General features: G+C 41.5%; 2 protein-coding genes and 1 long non-coding RNA gene across 6 annotated transcripts in view; 2 read left to right on the forward strand and 1 right to left on the reverse strand.

The window, feature by feature from the left end:
- Positions 1–3282: 3282 nt before the first annotated feature.
- On the reverse strand, positions 3283–12380 carry LOC115113749 (uncharacterized). Its single transcript, XR_003861136.2, has 5 exons — positions 12152–12380; positions 10979–11101; positions 7489–7546; positions 6056–6174; positions 3283–5511 (listed from the first exon to the last, which is right to left on the reverse strand). It is a non-coding gene; the product is annotated as an uncharacterized LOC115113749 (long non-coding RNA).
- On the forward strand, positions 12130–19456 carry LOC115113745 (cytochrome P450 1A1). 2 transcript variants are annotated; one of them, XM_065013160.1, is made up of 7 exons: positions 12130–12328; positions 16075–16945; positions 17037–17163; positions 17283–17372; positions 17568–17691; positions 17869–17955; positions 18102–19456. In XM_065013160.1, exons 2-7 carry the CDS (start codon positions 16106–16108, stop codon positions 18400–18402), a joined length of 1569 nt encoding a protein of 522 aa, XP_064869232.1. In that variant the 5' UTR covers positions 12130–12328; positions 16075–16105; the 3' UTR covers positions 18403–19456. The 2 variants fall into 2 exon arrangements, with proteins under 2 accessions (XP_064869232.1, XP_029497564.1); XM_029641704.2 differs by lacking the exon at positions 12130–12328 and adding an exon at positions 15443–15564.
- A 417-nt stretch (positions 19457–19873) lies between these two features.
- The window catches only part of LOC115113746 (enhancer of mRNA-decapping protein 3-like), a 32282-nt gene continuing 27926 nt past the window's right edge, over positions 19874–24229 (forward strand). The window contains exons 1-3 of one of the 3 annotated variants that reach the window (XM_029641706.2): positions 19874–19988; positions 20545–20744; positions 20992–21185. In XM_029641706.2, coding sequence (XP_029497566.1) covers positions 20581–20744; positions 20992–21185 — 358 coding nt within the window. In that variant the 5' untranslated portion in view covers positions 19874–19988; positions 20545–20580. Of the gene's footprint in view, positions 19989–20544; positions 20745–20991; positions 21186–24229 lie in introns of those variants that run through there. The other 2 variants (XM_029641705.2, XM_029641707.2) reach the window with 2 other exon arrangements.

The raw sequence follows: 24229 nt of genomic DNA on the forward strand, positions 1-24229 counted from the left end.
ACTCACTGCTCTCTTTCTCTCTCTCTTTCTCCCTCCATGTATACACTAAACAAGCTGGTCCACATGAAGTTAACAAGGGGAGAGATGGGGATTGTCAGCTCCCCACCCATGCATGTGTTTCATCTTATCTTTTCTCCTCCTGTCTCCTCTCCTTTCACCACTCTCCTCTCATCTCCCTTGACCACTCTCCTCTCCCTTGACCACTCTCCTCTCCCTTGACCACTCTCCTCTCCCTCCGCCACTCCTCTCCCTCCGCCACTCTCTCCCTCCGCCACTCTCCTCTCCCTCCGCAGCTTTCCTCTCCCTCAGCCACTCTCCTCTCCTTCCATCCCTCTCCTCTCCCCCACCACTCTTCACACCCTCCACCCCTCTCCTACATCACTCTCCTCCCTCCTTCCACCACTCTCCTCTCTCCTTCCACCACTCTTCCATCCCTCTCCTCTCCCCTTACTATTCTCCACCCCTCTCCTCTCCTACACCACTCTCCTCTCTCCTTCCACCACCCTCCTCTCTCCTTCCACCGCTCTTCCATCCCTTGACCACCCTCCTCTCCTTCCACCCCTCTCCTCTCCTCACCTAAGACTAAATGGATTCATTACACAGTCTATAATTACATACATTGAAATGCTAATCCTTCGCACATGTTCGCTCATTCGAGAATAATTGAAGTACATATTTACGGTGTATGTCATTGTTGTCTTCTCTATTGGAATCCGGTCCGTCTGCTGGAGAGTTCATCCGAGTCTCTCTCTCTTTTTGTTTCCCTGAAGATCAAAGTGTTTTATGGTTAGAAAGAATACTTCAGAGTACCATTCAGAAAAGTTCTGACAGAATAGATGTTTAGGCGGTTGTCGGTATTCGCATCACAGGTTTACATAATTTCCAGCTGCAGACAAGTAATTAGTATCCAAGACTTGCTCTTAATCTGTGGGGATCAATAGTCTCAGAGTTGAACCATTTCCAGCCGTGTAGCCACAATGGCCAAGACCAGAGAGCTGTGTAAGGACATCAGGGATAAAATTGTAGACCTGCACAAGGCTGGGATTGGCTACAGGACAATAGGCAAGCAGCTTGGTGAGTTCAAGATGACGGTCAATCACGCTCGGTCTGGGGCTCCATGCAAGATCTCACCACGTGGGGCATCAATGATCATGAGGAAGGTGAGGAATCAGCCCAGAACTACACTGCAGGACCTGGTCAATGACCAGAAGAGAGCTGGGACCACAGTCTCAAAGAAAACCATTAGTAACACACTATGCCATCATGGATTAAAATTCTGCAGCGCACGCAAGGTCCCCCTGCTCAAGCCAGCGCATGACCAGGCCCGTCTGAAGTTTGCCAATGACCATCTGGATGATCCAGAGGAGGAATGGGAGATGGTCATGTGGTCTGATGAGACAAAAATAGAGCTTTTTGGTCTAAACTACACTCGCCGTGTTTGGAGGAAGAGGAAGGATGAGTACAACCCCAAGAACAAAAAAAGGATCAGTGGCAGCTAGTAGGCCGGTGACGATGACCGCCGAGCGCCACCCGAACAGGAAGGGGAGCCACCTTCGTTAGGAGTCGTGACAATAGGAGAGTCTGAAATTAATTAAATATCCTGACCATAAGCTACAGTGGGGCAAAAAAGTATTTAGTCAGCCACCAATTGTGCAAGTTCTCCCACTTAAAAAGATGAGAGAGGACAGTAATTTTCATCATAGGTATACTTCAACTATGACAGACAAAATGAGAAAAAAATCCAGAAATTCACATTGTAGGATTTTTTATTAATTTATTTGCAAATGATGGTGGAAAATAAGTATTTGGTCAATAACAAAAGTTTATCTCAATACTTTGTTATATACCCTTTGTTGGCAATGACAGAGGTCAAACGTTTTCTGTAAGTCTTCACAAGGATTTGACACACTGTTGCTGGTATTTTGTCCCATTCCTCCATGCAGATCTCCTCTAGAGCAGTGATGTTTTTGGGGCTGTTGCTGGGCAACACGGACTTTCAACTCCCTCCAAAGATTTTCTATGGAGTTGAGATCTGGAGACTGGCTAGGCCACTCCAGGACCTTGAAATGCTTCTTACGAAGCAACTCCTTCGTTGCCCGGGTGGTGTGTTTGGGATCATTGTCATGCTGAAAGACCCAGCCACGTTTCATCTTCAATGCCCTTGCTGATGGAAGGAGGTTTTCACTCAAAATCTCACGATACATGGCCCCATTCATTCTTTCCTTTACACGGATCAGTCGTCCTGGTCCCTTTGCAGAAAAACAGCCCCAAAGCATGATGTTTCCACCCCCATGCTTCACAGTAGGTATGGTGTTCTTTGGATGCAACTCAGCATTCTTTGTCCTCCAAACACGACGAGTTGAGTTTTTACCAAAAAGTTATATTTTGGTTTCATCTGACCATATGACATTCTCCCAATCTTCTTCTGGATCATCCAAATGCTCTCTAGCAAACTTCAGACAGGCCTGGACATGTACTGGCTTAAGCAGGGGGACACGTCTGGCACTGCAGGATTTGAGTCCCTGGCGGCATAGTGTGTTACTGATGGTAGGCTTTGTTACTTTGGTCCCAGCTCTCTGCAGGTCATTCACTAGGTCCCCCCGTGTAGTTCTGGGATTTTTGCTCACCGTTCTTGTGATAATTTTGACCCCACGGGGTGAGATCTTGTGTGGAGCCCCAGATCGAGGGAGATTATCAGTGGTCTTGTATGTCTTCCATTTCCTAATAATTGCTCCCACAGTTGATTTCTTCAAACCAAGCTGCTTACCTATTGCAGATTCAGTCTTCCCAGCCTGGTGCATGTCTACAATTTTGTTTCTGGTGTTCCTTGACAGCTCTTTGGTCTTGGCCATAGTGGAGTTTGGAGTGTGACTGTTTGAGGTTGTGGACAGGTGTCTTTTATACTGATAACAAGTTCAAACAGGTGCTATTAATACAGGTAACGAGTGGAGGACAGAGGAGCCTCTTAAAGAAGAAGTTACAGGTCTGTGAGAGCCAGAAATCTTGCTTGTTTGTAGGTGGCCAAATACTTATTTTCCACCATAATTTGCAAATAAATTCATTTAAAATCCTACAATGTGATTTTCTGGATTTTTTTTCTCATTTCTCATAGTCGAAGTGTACCTATGATGAAAATTACAGCCCTTTCTCATCTTTTTAAGTGGGAGAACTTTCACAATTGGTGGCTGACTAAATACTTTTGAAAATTACAGGCCTTTCTCATCTTTTTAAGTGGGAGAACTTTCACAATTGGTGGCTGACTAAATACTTTTTTGCCCCACTTTATGTTCAATGTCAGCAGCAATTTCCAGTGAGAAATGGTCAGTCTGAAGCCATTCGGCTATGGGTTTCACAGCCCTTTAATAATGGTACAAGTTATCACTTTAAAAAGGGTATATTTACATCCTCTGGTGTATAACATGTTGGGCAAAGTGGTATGAGAGAGTCTGACATATAACGCATTAAAGTGCTACTTAAGTTGTTTTTTGGGGTATCTGTACTTTCCTATTTATATTTTTGACTTTGACTTTACTACATTCCTAAAGAAAATGATGTACTTTTTACTCCATATATTTTCTCTGACACCCAATATTACTCCTTACATTTTGAATGCTTAGCAAGACAGGAGATAAAAAATTGCGCCGTCTGGTTAGCTTAATTGTAATGAACACGATGGGAGACAGAGCTGGTTTCAAGCACAGGGTGCAGTAGGTGTTAATTTGTAAAGGACCACAGGAGGAGACAGGTAGCTGGGTCCAGGGGCAGGCAGAAGGTCATACACAGGAGGTCCAAAAAGGCAACAGTACAGGCAGCGAAAAGGCTAGTAACGTCGTCCGGGTGATCAGGAAATAGATAACAGGAAATCCGATAGGCTGAAGTACAAGCAGGGAATAGGCAAAAGGCATTGTTAGTTTTTGCCTGCCTCACTTTCATACACGGGAGGATTAAATTATGGGAAAAACAGATCTCTGAATAGAAGTGTGTCACAAAACAAACAATACCTCACAATGATGGGGTGCAAAGAACTGAACTAAATAGTGTGTGATAATGACATACAGGTGTGTGAACAGGTGATCAGAATTCAAGTGATTGGGATCTGGAGAGTGAGCTGCGTTCAGGGGATCTACGTGTTTGAGTGTGAATTGGAAGCAGACGTTACATTAATATAAGGAATTTGAAATAATTTATACTTTTACTCAAGTATATTTTAGCAATTGCATTTACTTTTGATACTTAGGTATATTTAAAACCAAATACTTTTAGACTTTTACTCAAGTAGTATTTGTCTTCACCAATGAGAACCAAGAGGTGCCTAGCTTTTTCCTTCATGACTGGAAAAGGTCTCGATTCTAAGCCTAGAAAATCCTACATCCATCTCATTAGATCAGAACAGGATGGATCAACAGTGATTCATATTATTGATTTGCATCCTAAAAAAAGGACAACACACTTACATTATTTGTCTACCCATATGATGTGGATCATTGTCAGGTTATTAGATGTATATGCTTCAGTAACAACAGAACACCATGGTTGTAACAACACTTTAAACAGCTCCTTTGTAAATGTGTAGAATGTGTTTGTTTTGGGTCCACACTGGTAAATTAGACAATCACAGAGGATTTTCTCCTGAACAACTGGTCAGGACATAGCATTTTCCATTCCGCTTCAGGCAATTTTGATGTAAGGCTTGATCACACCTGTAGTGACTATTTCTCTGTCACACCCATTGCTGCTTATTCATTGTTCACAAGATATATCAATGTAATTACACCCAACACAATGTTGAAAAACAGAATGCTTCCCACATAACATAACTAGATGAGAGCTGGATGTGATCCCAACGCTGCCACCAACACAGCGGAAGAGAGTGAAATCTGCAACAGGCTCTAACCAGCGCTCATACGTGGAAAAGTTAGCAACAGCCGTTGCCATGAAAGTAGGCCTCTGGGCAGAGGCAGTAGGCCTACAATGCTGGCATATGGTGTGTTACAATAGCCTAAGTATATAACATGATTGACACGACCGTAATAATCATCATGAAACGGCCTTGGAAGTGCCATATGTGTAAGGCAACATAATTCATTATTTTACATTAACCTGTTTAACTGCATTAATATGGTTAATTGATCATAGTCCAGACTCATTATAGTTGCAAATACCATGCAGTTGCACCAGGGGAATTTAAACCAAACATGTCTTCTGTTTCCCCACATGTATTAATTAATTAATTTCCCATCATGTAAATGTATCCCCATTCCCCAAACAAATACCTTCATCAATACCACAAAAAAAACAGCCAAATCAGCTTTTTACTCCAATCTGGCAAACCTCATAAAATCTGACGAAAGCGAAAACAAGTAGAGAACACTGAGAACAGAGAGGTATGTCTGTGCATGCCACTCTGATATTTCCTGCCCGTATCTCCTGTACCATCTTGTCCTGCATGCAGGATTTAAGCAGGATTTAACACTACTACGTGCCTATGTACCATGCATGCACCTCCTGTGGCTGGAGAGAGGGGGGTAAAGGGAGAGAGGGTGGGAAGAGAGAGAAGAAAGCAAAAACAAATGTCACAATATCCCCAGGCAAGCTGAGGCTGAACAGTAGCACATGGGCTTTTTGTTTTGCAAGTGTTATAATTACAGCAGCTTTTAATTGGTAGGTGGCGGTTGGGAGCTGGCTGAGAATCAAATGGGAATACACTGTTCACACCTGACAGACAAAGTAATAGGGCTGTTGGCAGATTGATTTGTAGCCCAGTTTGATGGGACACTGGAAGGTAACATCTGAGAACTGAGAGTCCAGGGGCTTTCTACTCCATCACAATAGATACCTAATCACATATCTATACTACAGTGTAGTTAAAGGGGGTATACTCTGCCCTGTAACCATTATAAAGGGGTACGCTCTGCCCTGTAACCATTATAAAGGGGTACGCTCTGCCCTGTAACCATTATAAAGGGGTACGCTCTGCCCTGCACCTACCATGTTCCTCCACACGGCCCATCCCTCAGTCAGTCGTTAACTACCTAAACATAACAACAATACTTACTTTTACTTTACATAATCAAACTACTGATTTGCTGCCATTCTTCAGCGGGTTAATACAGGGCCAGGACAGAGAGCACTGGTTTGATTGAGTGTATTCATCTCCTCTCAGGAGCAGGAGGCCTGCAGGGGGTAAAGTGAGGGGATGGTGCCAAGCAGTTAGTTAGACAGACAAACATAACGTTGCCTCCCCGTATATGTTACTGTATAAGCTACTGGAGGAGGTGGAGGTTGTTTTTCTGTTTGGGATGCTTGCCTTGTAGCCCCTGAGTCAGAGAGCTGAGGTGGGGTGGGTGGATGGGGAACACCAGGGCCCTGCGGGGACGGTTGTTTATTCAGGACAGGTAACACCCATGGGCATACACAAGCACACCAAAACAGGGAGAGTCTATATGTTTATCACTTTCTGACTGTCACTCCCTCCCTCTCACACGCATACATATACCTACATCAGGTACCATACATAAACACACACAGGAACACACACACACAAACACTCAGTAAAGGCTGGTTATTGCTCCATCGCCATGTGTACCATTGTCCTTGTGGCATGGAGCCCTCAGAGGTCGTGACCTGCGGTGCTGTGTCTCCTTGGTGGTTCCTTGTCACAATGTCCTGCTGTGTGGGGCGGTAGAGGCTCACAGGCCACCGGATTATAGCTTCTCCTTCATACAGCACAGGCAGGACAGCGACTGCACTGCAGTCAACATCACTCTCTCTCACACACTCTCTCTGTCTTTATCTCTCTCTCTCTGTCTCTCTCCCAATATTTTTTTCTCCCACACAATTATGCAAAAAAAAAACTAATTCTGAGCATACACATAAAGAAATAGTGTCAAACCAACATGCACGTGATCAGTTGAGATCAGGAATATTGTCACAGAAACCCTTCCCAAGTAAACCACATGATTGTCCGGACCTGTGTAGTTTTGTAGTAATCACACACAGCATTAGCACCTATCAGGTCATCAAGCTTCTATTTTCCCTCTGCGTGTAATGAATCCAATGTGTCTGAGTCTTGGCATGTACAAATGATTAACTGGTGGTGAACACAACTGATTAAAAGATAAAGCCTTGGCACACAATGACTTTCAGCACTACATATGGTGGGTAGTGCCTGAGAGACCAGGCCTCCTCACGTAAAGAAGATATTGACCTTTTCAGTTCATTTCCCTCTTGCATACTCACACACACATCTCCCACATTGCACCTCCTACAAAGGCTAAATGTGGAAAAGAAAATGTGATGTGAGGGGCAAAATGAGTGTTGAATTTCACAAGCGGTAACCGGAAGGCAGTGAAAAACTATCACAAAATGCTCGTGTGAGGTGAGAAAATAATCAGCAAAACAATAAACTCATATTGCTGATGATAACAGTCAGGACTATTGTCAGGACTCCTCATATATCTAACGTTACTGCAATCTATAGCTGCTCACCTTGGGGCCACATCCTCAGAGCTGGTGTTCGGGGACCCGTAGAGGAAAGCTGCAGCACCTACCACAGTATAACGGATGTCAGGGGTTCTGACACAATACACAATACTATTAAACCACATGCAATGACTCAGAAGACTGACTGTGTGATGATGGCCTTAATGATGGACTTAGTCACTTTGCTACCGCTGACTCTTGCTATAGGAAATGTTTCATAGCACACATCATTACTGATTGATCCCTTTGACAAGTAGAGCTAGACCTAGTCTCTCGTGACTTATTTGGTTGTGGGTGCAGAGATTAACCTACAACAACATTGCGAGTCACCCAACAGTCATAGCAGTGATAACACACGTGTATGAGTGTGTAGGCTGCTCGCACACATCCACCCACTCAGTAGCAAGTGGTGTCAGACATCCTGTCTCAGTAAGGTGAAAGGTATTGTTATGCTTGAACCGGGTTCAGTCCATTACTCAACAGGGCACTGGGGATAAGTCTTCTTAGAAAAAGTCCAAGAAAAACACTGCATGGTGCCTGGCCACAACACCACACTCTCTCTTCCACACACTGTCCCACAGACTAACAGAATGCACACAAGATGAAACAACTCAGACAAGATTGTTTTGACCATCCTGTCTCTGTAGTATCACTCTTTTGGCAAAGCAAGAATGTTGAAATTATTCTAGGTAATTTAGTACATTTTCTGTGAGAGTACATCTGCACATGGCACAGACCTTGACAAATATTAACACTTAAAGTGTAGGCCTAATACTACAAATATTAGGCATATTGAGCATTTGTGCTTCTAACATTAGTTAATCTATTTGCTTATAAATATCCCTTTTTATTTGCTATTTATACAATAAACACAATTGAAGAATGTAGGGAGATCTTTCTGTAGGCCTATTTCAATATCTTAAGATATTGAATATTTAATGTCCGTTTCTTTTATGGCCAAACACTGATTGAAATATGCATTATAATGCATTGGTTTCTATAGAGGAAATCCACATTTGAGTCTGGCCAATCTCTGCAAACTGTTCTATTTACACAACAGTAGCGTGCTTCCCAAAAAACGGTCGGTGACTGTTTTGATAAAAGGGGTGACCCGCGAGGTTGGCTGATGCCTCCCCTGCGCTCTCTGTACACAACCTCGCGACCCTTGGCACAGCCAGAGAAAACACAGTCTGCACGCAGTGCTGGGTCTGTGGCACAATGATTAACCCGTAAATGTGCTGTCAATCCGCTTCGTAGCGTGCAAAGCCCGCTGAGAGTTGGAGGGGGGCAGACGAGGTTAATTTGTTTCATGGCTCGTGTTGCGTGTCAAGCATATATATATTATTTCACTGTGTTGTTGTATGTCTGTCTTTGTACACGCGTTTAATATTTTCCTTTCTTTATGATATGTTATCTTTATTTTTTTCCCTCCCACAGTTTGAGTCAGCGTAAAAAAGCGCATGTCAGCTTCGTGCGTGACAGAAAGATGGATGACCGAGAGATTTCCGCACGCAACTATTGTTTTTCCCAGTGAGTATTTTGAACTTTGGCTTGCATAAGGACAGAGCGAGACCAGGACTGTTAGCTCAGTTACTAATGTGGTATTCACTCCAATCCGTGAGGGGAAGGCGATACAATATGGGGACCGGACCCCTCCTCTCCCTGTTCCGAACCCCAGCATGCCTGTTTGTGCACTTCGAGCCGGCCGCGGGCGCGAGCGAGGCAGAATGTTGCTCAATTACAGTTTGTGTATAGTGTAAGTGATTGCGTGTGGACTTACTCAAGCCAGAGGGGGTTTGTATGAGGTCACAGTCACACATTCATGAGTAGTGTCATGGCCTACATTCGTAGAAAAAAAGATTCCAAATGGGTTCTTTGTAGATGGATAGGGTTCTACCAAGAACCTTTTACATCTGAATGAACCCTTTTTGGAAGACAAGGGTTCAAACCTCGAACATTTTTCATCATAAGAGACGATTTTGGAAGAAAGGGTTCTTTGATGATTCTTTGGAAGGCAAGAATTGTTCTACATATGTATCTTCTGAATCTGTATCAGCTATTTTATTGTATTTTTTCATTATTTTAAATTGTGCCTGAGCAATAATGTTTGGAGTAATGTAAACCAGTTTTTAATCTTCAACATCAGGAGTTTCAGTAATCAGCTAAGTTTTAAAAGATAGCTGTGAGAATCGTTTTAACTGTATATGGGAAGATTTATGCATGTACTGTATCTGGTATTCACTTAATCATTTTACATATACAGTACTGACATAGTTGATATCTTTGCCATGATTTCTGTTTTTCAAATTAGTATTTTCTGTGAATTTATTGAGCAGAAAGTAGGAGAATAGAAGGGAGTATATATAGTATGGTACACAGAAAGTTGGCCAGTTTTACCTAGTGTTGATTTTTCAGTGTAAAATGTCTAGTGTTGATTCAGGAGTTACATTCAACATGCAGTAGTGTCAAATAACCCTGTGTTGGTATTAATAAACAGAGTTGAGTGTGATTGTCATTTTTATCTGTGTGGAGTAAAACATTCAAGCACACCCATAATTATCATATTTCCCAGCATGCTCTATTGCAAGTTGATTTTCAGAATTGTTTGTTTCAATGTATTTTGGCATGCATATTGATTGGTTGATTAATCTTATGCTACACAAAGTTAAATAACATACATTTTATAAACTAATCCAATCTGTTAGTATTTGTACTTCCTGCACCTGTTACTGAGATGGTTGTCCTTGTTTATCCAGAGTGACTTCATATAATTTTTTTGTACTTGTTTTTTATTTTTGGTGTTGGTCCCCATGGGAATCGAACCCACAACCCTTGCGCTGCAAGTGCCGTGCTATACCAACTCAGCCACACAGCTGATTTCCCACTGATCGATGCATCGCTCCCCGCACTTAAAATAACTACACTTTCTTCCTTCTTAGAGTTTGGGCCGTCTTCAAGTCAAACCCTCTCAGATGATCATCCCTAAAACATCTGCATAGTAGGAGGTGTCATTAGCCTTTTCAGGGTAACAAGTACTGCCCTAAGGGTTTACGTTACTATAAAGAATTGGTAATAACAAAAGTGGTAATACAGTAATAACATGGTAATAAAACACAGTAATAACATAGTATAAACAGTAATAACATGTTAATAAATAAGTGTTGTGTGCTTTGGCATTGCGTGTATGAACAATGGTGATATTGTCTCTCCCCTCCTTTCTCTGTTCATGCATGTTTTATTTTGCTGAGAGTTCAAAGAAGACACTTCCAAACCTCTGGTAGCACAGACTGTTCTGTCTAGTGTTTACAGACTAGAATAAAAGACTGAGAGATGAGTGCACCAATCTGACCTGTCACCTGAGTGGTTAATTGCTCTAACTACCAGTCTGTGTACAGGGGTTAGTTGACCTCCTCCATAACATTCACAAACAACAACACGCCCTCACACACATGCAAACCCACTCACGAAAAATTCCCTCACACTCACACACACATACCTGGTTTGAAGGTGTGTGACAGGTGTTTGGTTGTTGCGTGCCAAAGAACTGAAGACTTCAGCTGCCTTTACAGTCATTACTCAGAAAGGGAGATTCTTCAAGGGAATTTCAATTTGCTGTGGGCTAAACAGTGTTTTGGTTATGATGTGAGCTCTGTAAATGGACATCCTGGATGTATGTGTGTGACCCTAACTTGACTAAATAACAGTCTACTCTAACATTTCTTATTGATATTTGTCACGTTATTGTCCTCAATGGCTGCCCTATATACATAGACTTGGAATCACTGGCCACTTTAATAATAGAACACTAGTCACGTTAATAATGTTTACATACTGCTTTACTCATATATGTACAGGATATACTGTATTATATTCTACTGGATTTTAGTCAATGCCACTCTGACATTGCTTGATCTAATATTTTATATATTTCTTAATTCCATTATTTGACTTTTAGATGTGTGTATTGTTGTGAATTGTTAGATATTACTGCACTGATGGAGCAAGGAACACAAGCATCTCGCTACAACCGCAATAACATAAATATGTGTATGTGACCAATACAATTTGAATTAAATTCCATGTATTTGCAACGGTGATTGTTAGATAACCGAACCTGCGTTGCAATAAGAAGTCATGCAAATTGTTGGAGGTCATTGAGCAAGTCACTAATGATGAGCAGAGAGTGGCGTGTAAGCCATAGCCATATGAACAGAGAAGCCTATTTCAAACGGGTGTGATCCTGATGATGTTTACGTTGAATGCTGGACTTGTATGGAATAATGTCCGTCCCATGGCCTCTCACGCTATCGTCTCCCTCTCTCCTCACAAAGCTGTACGTAATGCTTAGTGTGATTATATACTTCACGTGTATGCTTAATAAATCAGACTTTGACTGTGTCATGCTGTAGCAGTGAACAGTCTAATTTGGAGAACTTGACTTTGTTTTTTAAACAGCTCTTTGAAATGGCATAACATGTTTTCCAAGTTCATACGTGAAGGTTATGCAGGTCAATTGGTATTTGGTGGATTTAAGCAGTTGACTTCAGCCATACCTGCGTGAAGCCTGAGTGGTAGATCGCATGACTCCAAAGGCCAAGATCCTCGCATTTACAGAAGCTGTAGCGCGCGAATATGTGCACCTCGGTGACCAAGAAAAAGTATCACGTACTTCGCTCTTTGTTCTGCAGCGTTTAAGACACTTGTCTTTCCAGGGGCTGCTGCCTTCAATTGACTGACCAGGCAGATTTAGGATTGTCCCGAAGACCAAGCCCACCCCTCCATGCCGGAGCTCCGCTTTCTCACGCGAACTGCAGGAGCAGGGACGCTGCGCTGAGGTGCACGGGCGGTGAGTGGGCGAAAGCCCAGCGACTGGCATTATCCATCATATTGAGTTTGGCAATTATACGGTGTGTAGGCCTATCTCGGATTTAAAAAAAGAAGCGATTTAGAGCGTTTCTCAATATTCATATGCCTCACAGTGGAAAATTTAGTCTATTGTTTTTCAGAATTTAAATTACACGTTGGCGTCATATCTTGGCTTTGGAGTTACACTACACTTTCCTCAAAAGCCTGCACATTTTGGGTTGCCTACTAGTTGTAATCCAGGATTCCAGGAATGATCATCCAAATGTTTAACTAATTAGGAAACGAATGATGAGGCTCTCTAATAGCCACACATTCATACACTGAAATCTGCACTTAAATGTCTTGAGACGTCTTCAAGTTGAATTATGCTAATGATTAAAATTTAACAATAAAGTTAACCCATTGTGAATGATACAGTCCTACAGTTAACCCCAAACCGAATGTATAACTGTCATGGCTGTTGAAAGGAGCGGACCAAGGTGCAGCGTGGTGAGCGTACATGTTCTTTAATTAAGAAAAGAAGCCGAACAAAACACTACACTACACTACACTACACTACACTACAAAACCGTGACGCTTAAGACTAAGTGCCATAAAGAAAGTCAACTTCCCACAAAGATAGGCGGGAAAAAGCCTACCATATCTGTCTTCAATAAAAACTTAATAAAACATCCATGCCTTTTCTATGGCCTATGCCTACAAACCAATAGTAAACCATTTCAGCATGTTTATTTGTATATGGACAGGCCATTGTGGCCCGAATGATAGAGATATGCGTGCATAAAAACGGTTTGGTTAAATGTCTAATTATGCATGTGGATATTAAATTAGGAATTTGTCGAGTGAGATTTCTCAGCAACAAGTTATGTTTATCAATCAAAGCATATAGGCTAACAGCCAGGCTAATATGATGCTGGTTAACAGGAAAAGCTTATATGCATCCAAAAAATACGTTGTTGAAATAACATAATTTCATTCTGAGTCGATAGGCTCATTACTGCTGTTTCAGTTCATGGTCCAACTATGTTGGAAATCCCTCGTATTGCTGTGCAGAGTCGATATATATTCACTGTCAGTAGGCTATCTGGAATAGGATGTACATTTCCTATACGAAGAGAGACTGTAAGGGTAATGATGAATTCATTCACCCTTTCACCCCTGCAGTGCTGACAGAATACTCCCCCACCCCCACACTCCAGCATCCTTAACCAAGGGCTGGGGGAGGCGAGGGCTTGGCCAAAACGCTCCCACGCAATTTGGCCAATCTTTAACTTGATTGCTAACAGGTACACGCACGCGATGGCATTTGACAGTTTTATCACGACTTGTTTCAAAACAGACCCCGCTCAGAATGGTGTGTTTTAGATGCTGAGGTCTAGAAGACTCTATTCTGGGTCTTAATACATGTAACTTACATTTGAGTAAGTTCCAATTGGGATATTGATGAACACAACTGGGATCCGAAGACAAACACTTTGGATAGCTTACACAAGCAGACAAGACAATATAGTCTCTTTTCTCTATCGAATGTTTTATCCTCCATGACACACTTGATAGGTTGGCTACATTTGTTTCCTATAAGTTAATAAGACGCACACGTCTTCCCATTGTCCTTATATGCACCACCGTTATACTGTTGACAGGTTGAGTGAGATTTATCAAACTGTCAAAGATGAGTCTCTTGATTAAAAGTACTTCGGGGCTGTAAGTTCTCCCGCTTGGGATAGGCTACACCTTTGCACGCTATCGAAATCTGTTGCAATGAGTAGGCCTAAAGGAAAGATTGCCAAAGGGTTTATGACTTAATAACCAATGCGTAACAGTTTCCTGTTAATTAATTTATGGAACAAGTATTCAAAGAAGAAATGTTGATGTTTGCTAATAATGTTTGCTAATAATAAAATATAAAAATGTATACCACTGGAAACAGACTAGACACTGATGGTACATTTACTTTTGAAAATATTGTGGGCCCAAAGTGATTAAACTTGTGTCCTTAAATTAGTTGTGGAAGAGTTCATGTTCAATAGATCATTAAGAATAAATATTTGGATCAGGCCCAAAGTACTGTCATCCTTATACAATGTGCTTTATATAACTGTTTTCATGAATATGTTCCATATACTTTTAATATAAATAGTTCATAACATGTTGATAAGGAGTGGATGAATTGCCTTTTTTCAATATGGCTTATTAGCCTACTGCCTACCATAGCCTGCAATATTAAGCCCAATACCATAACATTAATGGTAATAAATTAATAATAAAATACATATAAATATTTAGACCTAAACAAATAAATAAAACAAAAAATACAAATATAATTACCACATCTATAACATTATAAGTAAAATGTGTAGTATGATGAATAGGTATGGTAGTGATTATAGGTCTACATCTACATGGTTGTGCTTATGATTATGATGATATATTATGATTAAAAGTGAGTCTGATTGTATTATTGTATTGTTATTAAACAATAACACATTTAACATGCTCTACTTCAATTGCAAAAATAATCGGTGATCATTCCACAAATCAATGTATTCCTCTTACCTAACTGGCTTCTTCTGTATAGTATGTTTTATAACTCCCTCCAACAGGCTAATGAACATCTGAAAAGAGACTCATCCAATCATTCTGATATGAACCTAAAATCATATCTAAAAATGTTTAAAAATTCAAAATGTAAAAAAAGAACGTCGAATAGCCTACTGAGAATGACTTGTTCGAAAATTAAATATGCAGTCTATTATATTTCTCTACGGTTAGACATTCTAAAATATTTTTATAACAAACTATATGAAATGGTATGTATATATTTTTTCAATAGGGCCCATCAATGATATATCAGTGAAAGCATGCACTCTTAGAAAAAAATATCTTACTCCTTAGACGTTTCTTTTTATTATAAAGGCAAGCTTACATTGTATATACACTACTCATTGATGTTTCCGCTTGATATTTTATTACACCTCTCCTTCAGAGGCAGCCGCTGCTGCTGGCAAGCAAAGAGAGAGCGATAGAGGGTACGTCACTCAGACATCAGCCAATGGAGCTGAGAAGCGCTCTATAAAAGAAGTTCCCATTCTTACTTTTAAGTACAGAGAAACGGAGTTATCTTATAGCAAGAGAAAAAGCTTTGTATAAATATAACATCACCTGCAAACTTCTTCGATCTCCCTGCAAGTCGGCTCATTAGGCTCATAACGGAAGGTAATACAAATGACTAATTCTGCATGTAATATGTACATTTAATAAGGAACAAGGAAACATATGTTGGAATAGCAGGTGTCTTTTTGTTGTGAATGAAGTGTCGAAATAACATTTATTAATTCGTTTGCACATAATATTAGTACAGTTGTTTTCTTCTTTTTTTCCAATATAGCAAGCTCCAACACGCATTATATACTGTTATCTTGTACCGTTTATTCTTGAGTCTTCTTTTTCGTATAATCTATTCGAAAAAAATGTACGTACGTGTAGGCAATATAACAGTTAAGGTCTTCATTTTTTAAATTACACTATACAGCCTTTTATGTAGCCTATGTTTAATGGTACGAGACTGGTAGAGTAAGGAGGTTTGCAAAAGTGTGAAAGGTGTGAGTGCACCATGCGTAAAATTCATGCAATTTTCGAACAATGTTTTCGAGCAATGTTTATTACTCAGCTGGAGTATCTTTCTCGCTCACTATTAATCACTAAAACATCTACCTCTCTTTACAGATTGTGCAGAAGCCACAAATAAAACATACAAATGGTTCTCATGATACTACCCATTATCGGCTCAGTCTCTGTGTCTGAGGGGCTGGTGGCCATGGTAACACTATGCCTGGTGTACATGATCATGAAGTACATGCACACAGAGATCCCAGAGGGACTGAAACGGCTCCCAGGACCAAAGCCCCTGCCCATCATCGGGAATGTGCTGGAGGTGCACAATAACCCTCACCTCAGCCTGACTGCCATGAGCGAGCGCTACGGCTCAGTCTTCCAGATCCAAATAGGGATGCGGCCTGTGGTTGTTCTGAGTGGCAATGAGACAGTCCGCCAGGCTCTTATCAAGCAAGGGGAAGACTTCGCCGGGAGGCCCGATCTATACAGCTTCAAATTCATCAACGACGGCAAGAGCTTGGCCTTTAGCACCGACAAGGCTGGGGTGTGGCGCGCCCGCCGCAAGCTAGCTATGAGCGCTCTCCGCTCTTTCGCCACCCTGGAGGGATCGACCCCAGAGTACTCCTGTGCCCTGGAGGAGCACGTCTGCAAGGAGGGAGAGTACCTGGTAAAACAGCTGACTTCCGTCATGGATGTCAGTGGCAGCTTTGACCCCTTCCGCCATATTGTTGTATCGGTGGCCAACGTCATCTGTGGAATGTGCTTCGGCCGGCGCTACAGCCATGATGACCAGGAGCTGTTGGGCTTGGTGAACATGAGTGATGAGTTTGGGCAGGTGGTGGGCAGCGGCAACCCTGCAGACTTCATTCCCATCCTTCGTTACCTACCAAACCGCACCATGAAGAAGTTTATGGATATCAATGACCGTTTCAACACCTTTGTGCAGAAGATTGTCAGTGAGCACTATGACAGCTATGACAAGGTAAATAATACATTGCATCATGTTTCAAAAAATGTTTGATCTATTGCTGTTTGTTGTCTGTGATACTGATTGTCCATTGTTCTGTTTTCAGGACAACATCCGTGACATCACTGACTCCCTCATTGACCACTGTGAGGACAGGAAACTAGATGAGAACGCCAACGTCCAGGTGTCTGATGAGAAGATTGTGGGCATTGTCAATGATCTGTTTGGGGCAGGTGAGTTGAGTTAAAATAACGCAACAGTTATGCTGAGTCACTCCATATCATTGCATTTTTTTTTTTTACATTTGTAGGATGTTTTAATTATGCAATGCGGCTTCTGTCTCCCTCTCAAGGTTTTGACACCATTAGCACAGCTCTGTCATGGGCTGTTGTGTACCTTGTGGCTTATCCAGAGATCCAGGAAAGACTGCATCAGGAACTGAGTAAGTTGAAACTTGCTAGTTTTAACAGATAGTTCTGTTCCCTAAATGAAATGAGTCATTCACAGAGAGATCCTATAAATCAGTTCTATATGTAATTATATGGAGTCATGATTCAAAATATTATGGCTTACTGACCTGTCACTACGCATCCCATTCTTTTTTGATAACCAATGTTCTCTATTGTCCTCCCAACAGAGGAAAAGGTGGGAATGATTCGCACTCCCCGTCTCTCAGACAAAATCAACTTACCTCTGCTGGAAGCCTTCATCCTGGAGATCTTCCGGCACTCTTCCTTCCTGCCGTTCACCATCCCACACTGGTGAGTTGCACTTGCACCTGCTAAAAACACAAATGTACAATATCAGCCAAACAGACATTTACAATATCAGCCAAACACACATTTGCAATGTTAGCCAAACAGACATTTACAATATCAGTTACACATTATAGACACATATGGCATGGTCTGACTCTGGTATTGTCAATATTTTTTCAGCACAGTCAAGGATACATCGCTCAATGGCTACTTCATTCCCAAGGACACCTGTGTCTTCATCAACCAGTGGCAGGTCAACCATGACCCGTGAGTAGGATTTTCAAACTAAAACTTCTCAACTCCATTACTATGCAACTACTGTGCAACAACAGTGTTGTTACTGCAGTAATTACAGTGTTACTACACACGTATAACAATAACCCAATGTAAAATGTTACCTTTGTGCTCTTCAGGGAGCTGTGGAAGGAGCCTTCTTTATTCAACCCTGACCGTTTCCTGAGTGCTGATGGCACAGAACTCAACAAGCTGGAGGGGGAGAAAGTGCTCGTATTTGGCATGGGCAAGCGCCGCTGCATCGGTGAGGCCATCGGACGCAACGAGGTCTACCTCTTCTTGGCTATCCTGCTCCAAAGGCTGCGCTTCCAGGAGAAACCTGGGCACCCGCTGGACATGACCCCAGAGTACGGCCTCACCATGAAGCACAAGCGCTGTCAGCTGAAGGCTAGCCTGCGGCCATGGGGGCAGGAGGAGTGAGGGCCATGGTCACATTTATGATTCTCAACATCACTATAACTGATTTATAATTAGCCCTACATACTTGATGGCATGAGCCGAGATCAGATATAAAAGCCAGAGGGTACATTTTCTCTCTAGGAAAGACTGGGCTTGACACCTCTCTTGATTCATAGGAGAATTAACAGTGAGGGAAAACTGAGTCAAATTGTACACAATTTGAAATCGATAAAATTACAATCTGAAACACGGTTTGTAGATGGATTCCAAACAAGTGTTGAATTGGATAAAGGACCTTCACAAACTCATAGAGGTGATTGGTTTCTATGACCAGCATACTACAGGCCCTACTAGAGTTTGTCAGGTGTTTCTTCAGGAGATATCAGGAGAGACTATAGCTGTTTAGCTGCCTTTTTGTCTACATCATTGTGTTTTACTTCTCCTCTTGCTTTGATCACAGCTCATATACTGTATCAGATCGCTTTAAAGAGGATGAATCTATAAAACATACACATAAACCCATGGTGGGGTGTTAAAGAGCATTGTTTTTAGTTCCATTTTTGGGTAGAATTTTTTGCTACATATTTTTTTGTGGCAAAAATGTTACAACCTACATGATAAAGTGCCTGTTCTCGTACTTTTGAGTTATTGTTCAGGTGGTCATAGATCACAGGCAGTTGAATGGATGTATTCTCCCATTTCTAAGCTAGATATTTTTTATTCCACTGAATAAATCAGTAAAACGTGGACACAACACACTGAAGCTATGTTTGTATGCCACCAACATGTGATTTATTGTTTGTGTACATATTTAAGCCTAGATGTATTTTGGAAAGTCCTTTTTTGAAATGTGCCTAAAATGTGTATATATTGTGGTGACTTATTATGGTGGCTTTGTATGACTTTATCAGGATACTAAAATACGTATTATTGACTGTGTTATAAATGTCAACATTTTATAATGTAACGAAGGACTCTTGTAAACTAAAGCCCAAACTGTACACACTATGCATTGTGTTGTTGATAGCTATCTAGGTAGCTACTGAAATAAAAGCTGAAAATGAAAGAAAATCAATTAACTTGTGCTCTTTTTTCTTGAGTGTGTTGGCCTATCTCATTGGCAACCCATGCAACAATTCACAAGCTAATATACACAGGCCAACCATTAGGAGAGGACGTCGGTATTTGGCTGACCAAAGAGTAAATCTGTGACACTACTAGATAAGATAGGGTTGGATATCATCACTTACCTGTGTACAAGACTTGGACTTCTACTATAAAAACAATCAGCACACAAACTGAGCACGTTTTATGAGTAAATAAGCTATAAACTTGCCATTGGTGCAATGATTTAAAACAACCTTTGTTGGCATTATAAATAATGCCTTAATTGTTTATAATAATTGCATTTACCTTAATACACCTTTGCAGCAACATGTGCCCTCATTGGTGCCCCCCTCCCGCATAAACAATCAATGAACGCTGGTGGGGAAAGCTAAGGAAGTGACGTTGTGAACAGGAAACAACATATGATTCTTCGAGTTCAGAAAGTTTTGTTAGCAAACTAGCAAATTCATCACAAAAAACTAATCATACACAAAAACAAGGTATACTATTTTCAATTTTACCTGACAGCGTTTAATGAATAACAAAATGGTGGAGAGGATGGCTATATTAATAACCGACGTTAGCCATGATCTCTGATTTAGCTACGCTAACGTTATTTAGTTAACGTTACCGTTCACAGCAATTTGGCAGTAGCTACCTATTTAGTTAGTTAGCTAGGTAGCGTTAGCTAGCCATCTTCTCGAATGGAACAGCTAGCCAATTACGTTATTTGGTTAGTTAGCTAGATACCGATTTAACACAGTGATAGCTAACTAGGGTATTTGACAACTACATTGCCAGTTTGTTTCCTACCTAGCTAGCTAGCTAACGATGTAATTGTCAGAGTAGGTAAGTGATGAGTGAGTAGCCAGTTTACGTTAGATAGCTAACGTTAGTAGTAATCTACAAAAGTCGATGGTTACCCCCTGCTGTTAGCCCATTGTATAGCTAATGTAACTGGTATGGAACTCATATTTTAGACCTGTAACCATGTCCTTAGCCTGTGTTCCACCATTAATGTCTCATTGGTCAGAAAGCTATAATGTATTTGTGAAGTTGTCTGTCTTCCATATATGCCTAGATCCAGAGAGAATGGCTGCAGACTGGCTGGGAAGTCTGGTGTCAATAAACTGTGGACCAACCCTGGGCATGTACCAGGGAGAAGTGTCATCTGTGGACCAGACTAGTCAGACCATCTCTCTCAGACAACCTTTCCACAATGGGGTCAGGTGCCCTGTCCCTGAGGTCACCTTCAGGTAAGGCTTTCACATGGTGAAGTACAGAAATATTAGCCTGCGTCACAGATTTCAGGAAATCATTTGCGGTGACAATGACATAGGAGTTGGCATTTGGCAAGACGGCACAAACAGATCTGAGACTCAGGCTACAGACATACTAGTTACATTCTGTGCATTGATCTAGTTATTTCACAAAGACATAGGGGCCTACTTATTTGTTTTAAGCAATCTGCTGTTAACATGTCAATGTTTACATTCTGTGCAGTGCTATGGACATCAGAGAGCTCAAGTTCCTGGATATCCAAACACAAAGTGGTGTCAGCAGAGCCAGTGCTGGACAGGGGGTCTTGTCTGATTCAGGCGTCATATCTTCAGGGCAGAGTGGTCAGAATAGCAGAGGTGGTTACCCTGCCAGCAACACCCATTGCACCACTGCTCCTATTACCATTTTACGCAAAGGTGAGATGAGAGGACTAGTTTGGGAGTTTTATTTTTCAAACTGGTTGCAAGGCCCTGACGCAACATCCCCTCAGGTAACAACAATTGGGCTGGGGGACTTTTTATACACTTGTGGTGGAACACCACCTTCTATCAGCAGTTCTCCAGAAGCCACAAAGAGTGCTGTCTGACTGAGTGCATTTGAATAGGCCTCAGGCTTTTTCAGTGTATTCTACAATGGCCACATCCTTTCTTCTTATGTACAGTGCAATCGGAAAGTATTCAGACCCCTTGACTTTTTCCACATTTTGTTACGTTACAGCATTATAAAATGGATACAAAAAAATCTACACACAATACCACATAATGGCAAAGCAAAAACAGGTTTTTAGAAATGTTTGCAAATGTATTAAATATCAGAAATACCTTATTTAAGTATTCAGGCCCTTTGCTATGAGACTCAAAATTGAGCTTTGGTGCATCCTGTTTCCATAGACCCCCCCCTCTAAACTGAGCAATCGGGGGAGAAGGGCTTTGGCAGGGAGGTAACCAAGAACCCAATGGTCACTCTGATAGAGCTCCAGAGTTCCTCTGTGAGGAAGGACACTCCATCAATCAGCACTCCACCAAGCAGGCCTTTATGGTAGAGTGGCCAGACGGAAGCCACTCCTCAGTAAAAGGCACATGACAGCCCGCTTGGAGTTTGCCAAAAGGCACCTAAAGGATTCTCAGACCATAAGAAACAATACTCTCTGGCCTGAAGAAACCAAGACTGAACTCTGGCCCGAATGCCAAGCGTCACGTCTAGAGGAAACCTGGCACCATCTCGCGGTGAAGCATGGTGGTGGCAGCATCATGCTGTGGGGATGTTTTTCAGTGGCATGGACTGGGAGGCAAAGATGAACAGAGTAAAGTACAGAGAGATCCTTGAAGAAAACCTGCTCCAGAGCACTCAGGACCTCAGACTGGGGTGAAGGTTCACCTTCCAACAGGACAACGACCCTAAGCACACAGCCAAGACAACGCTGGAGTGGCTTTGGGACAAGTCTCTGAATGTCCTTGAGTGGCCCAGCCAGAGCCTGGACTTGAACCCTATCAAATATCTCTGGAGAGACCCTTAAATAGCTGTGTAGCAACACTCCCCATCCAACCTGACAGAGCTTGAGAGGATCTGAAGAGAAGAATGGAAGAAACTCCCCAAATACAGGTGTGCCAAGCTTGTAGCGTCATACCTAAGAAGACTTGAGGCTGTAATCGCTGCCAAAGGTGCTTCAAAAAAAGTACTGAGTAAAGGGTCTGAATACTTCTGTAAATGGTATATTTCTGTATGAAATATACGTTCACGTCATGGGAGAAGGGCACAACGGCAACTGGCCGCAAAAGGCATGGATTTTTTTAGGGTGCATTACAGCCACAAAGGGGATGCCGCCGTGAAATTTGGGGCGCTGTCAAGTGCTTGTCAAATTGTGAATGAGAGACAAATGAAGTGTACAGCCTGCGAAAAAACAAAGGAGAGCTCATGCCTTTCAAGCAACTTTTTTTCAAGTCATCATTAGTCGCATTGTTTGTAGAACAACTAAAGTTACATTAATAACTCTAAATTAAGCATATAGGAGTAGCTATTTCTTTGTTAACCGCTCAACACAGAATAGTCACATGTGCGCACTCCCTCAAATCATTTGGAGAAAATATTTATATTTTATTCAGCTATGTTCAATTGTATTCTTCATACTATAAAATAATGGCACAGAATTCTAAGCAAATCTTGTTGCTAAATGAACTAGTGTAGACAACAGCTATTTGGCATATCCAGATCAGGGCCTAACATATGGACAACTCAGAGTTTGCGTTTCTGTTCTTCTGAAATAGACTACTTTTTCTTCATATCATGTTTCTTTAGACCTGTTTAAAATAGATAATAGATTTATTGTGAAGGTGTAGGCTATATTACATGGATTTATTAGACTTTTTCTAATATAGATGTTCCAAAGGTCTGCAGCAGTGGCTTGTAGGCTGTGTGTGGAAGCCAGGAGATGCTAAATGTGTTTGTTAGTTAACGGTCAATTACCGTGAGACCGACCAGTTATTTGTTTGACAATCACCGGCTGATTAAATTTCGTGACCGCCACAGTCCTAGTAATGTAACAAAATGTGGAAAAAGTCAAGGGGTCTGAATACTTTCTGAATGCACTATATATTGCCCCAGACTCTTACACCATTTATTTAACCTTTTTATTTAACCATCACACTCAATGACTACATACATTTTTATCTCTGCCTCTGTTGCTTATGTGTGCTAGATGTAGGCTAATACATTTGACCTGCACTATATTTAGCCACTTCATGTGTTTACTCATTGAATTTGGTGCCAACTGTAACAGTTAATCCCATTTAGAAAGTACACTCAACACATTATCAGATTGGGAACGAGGCTATTTCTCAATTATGACATGTTTACACAAGACAGTTTAAGCACAGCCATGAACGTATTTCCCGCTATCTGACTGTGATTATAGAGCAGAAAGTTCTCATTGTTGATCTTTTTCCTTATTCAGTGACAGGAGGAAATGTGAAACTACAAGTATCAGTGTCACATGTAAATCCACTCCCTAATCTCTAGGATCTGCACAGTTTGTCAGCAGTCATTGAAGCCGAGCCAACACATTGCTTCACCTGGCATTTTTTCTCTTTTTGATTATAGTAACATTTTATGCACTTGTCTTTTCTGAGAGACACCAAGGCTCTGTGGGTAGGAAGGGAAAGGTTACACTGTTTTACCTGACCGGCACATTCATACATTTAGAGCCTTTGTTTCTTTTGTTTGGTCCCTGCTCTGGTATTTCTGTTTATCAGACACACAAATCCCTGCAGTGTTTTGGGCACAAATGTTTTTGTAAATGATTAACCTCGATGTACTATGAGATTACCTTTCTGTCATTTCTGCCAGGTAAAATAACCACAACCATAATCAAATCAAATTTTATTAGTCACATGCGCCGAATACAACAGGTGTAGGTAGACCTTACAGTGAAATGATTACTTACGAGCCCTTAACCAACAATGCA

This window comes from Oncorhynchus nerka, linkage group LG28, assembly GCF_034236695.1.
Source record: "Oncorhynchus nerka isolate Pitt River linkage group LG28, Oner_Uvic_2.0, whole genome shotgun sequence".
In the NCBI taxonomy this organism is placed as follows: Eukaryota; Metazoa; Chordata; class Actinopteri; order Salmoniformes; family Salmonidae; genus Oncorhynchus; species Oncorhynchus nerka.

What these genes read in the sequence shown, in the direction of transcription:
- LOC115113745 (XM_065013160.1), top strand. Translation starts at nt 16,106, where the DNA reads ATGGTTCTCATGATACTACCCATTATCGGCTCAGTCTCTGTGTCTGAG. An exon ending in ACTATGACAGCTATGACAAG is followed by an intron (nt 16,946 to 17,036) that starts GTAAATAATACA and finishes TTCTGTTTTCAG; the next exon opens with GACAACATCCGTGACATCAC. An exon ending in AAGACTGCATCAGGAACTGA is followed by an intron (nt 17,373 to 17,567) that starts GTAAGTTGAAAC and finishes TCCTCCCAACAG; the next exon opens with AGGAAAAGGTGGGAATGATT.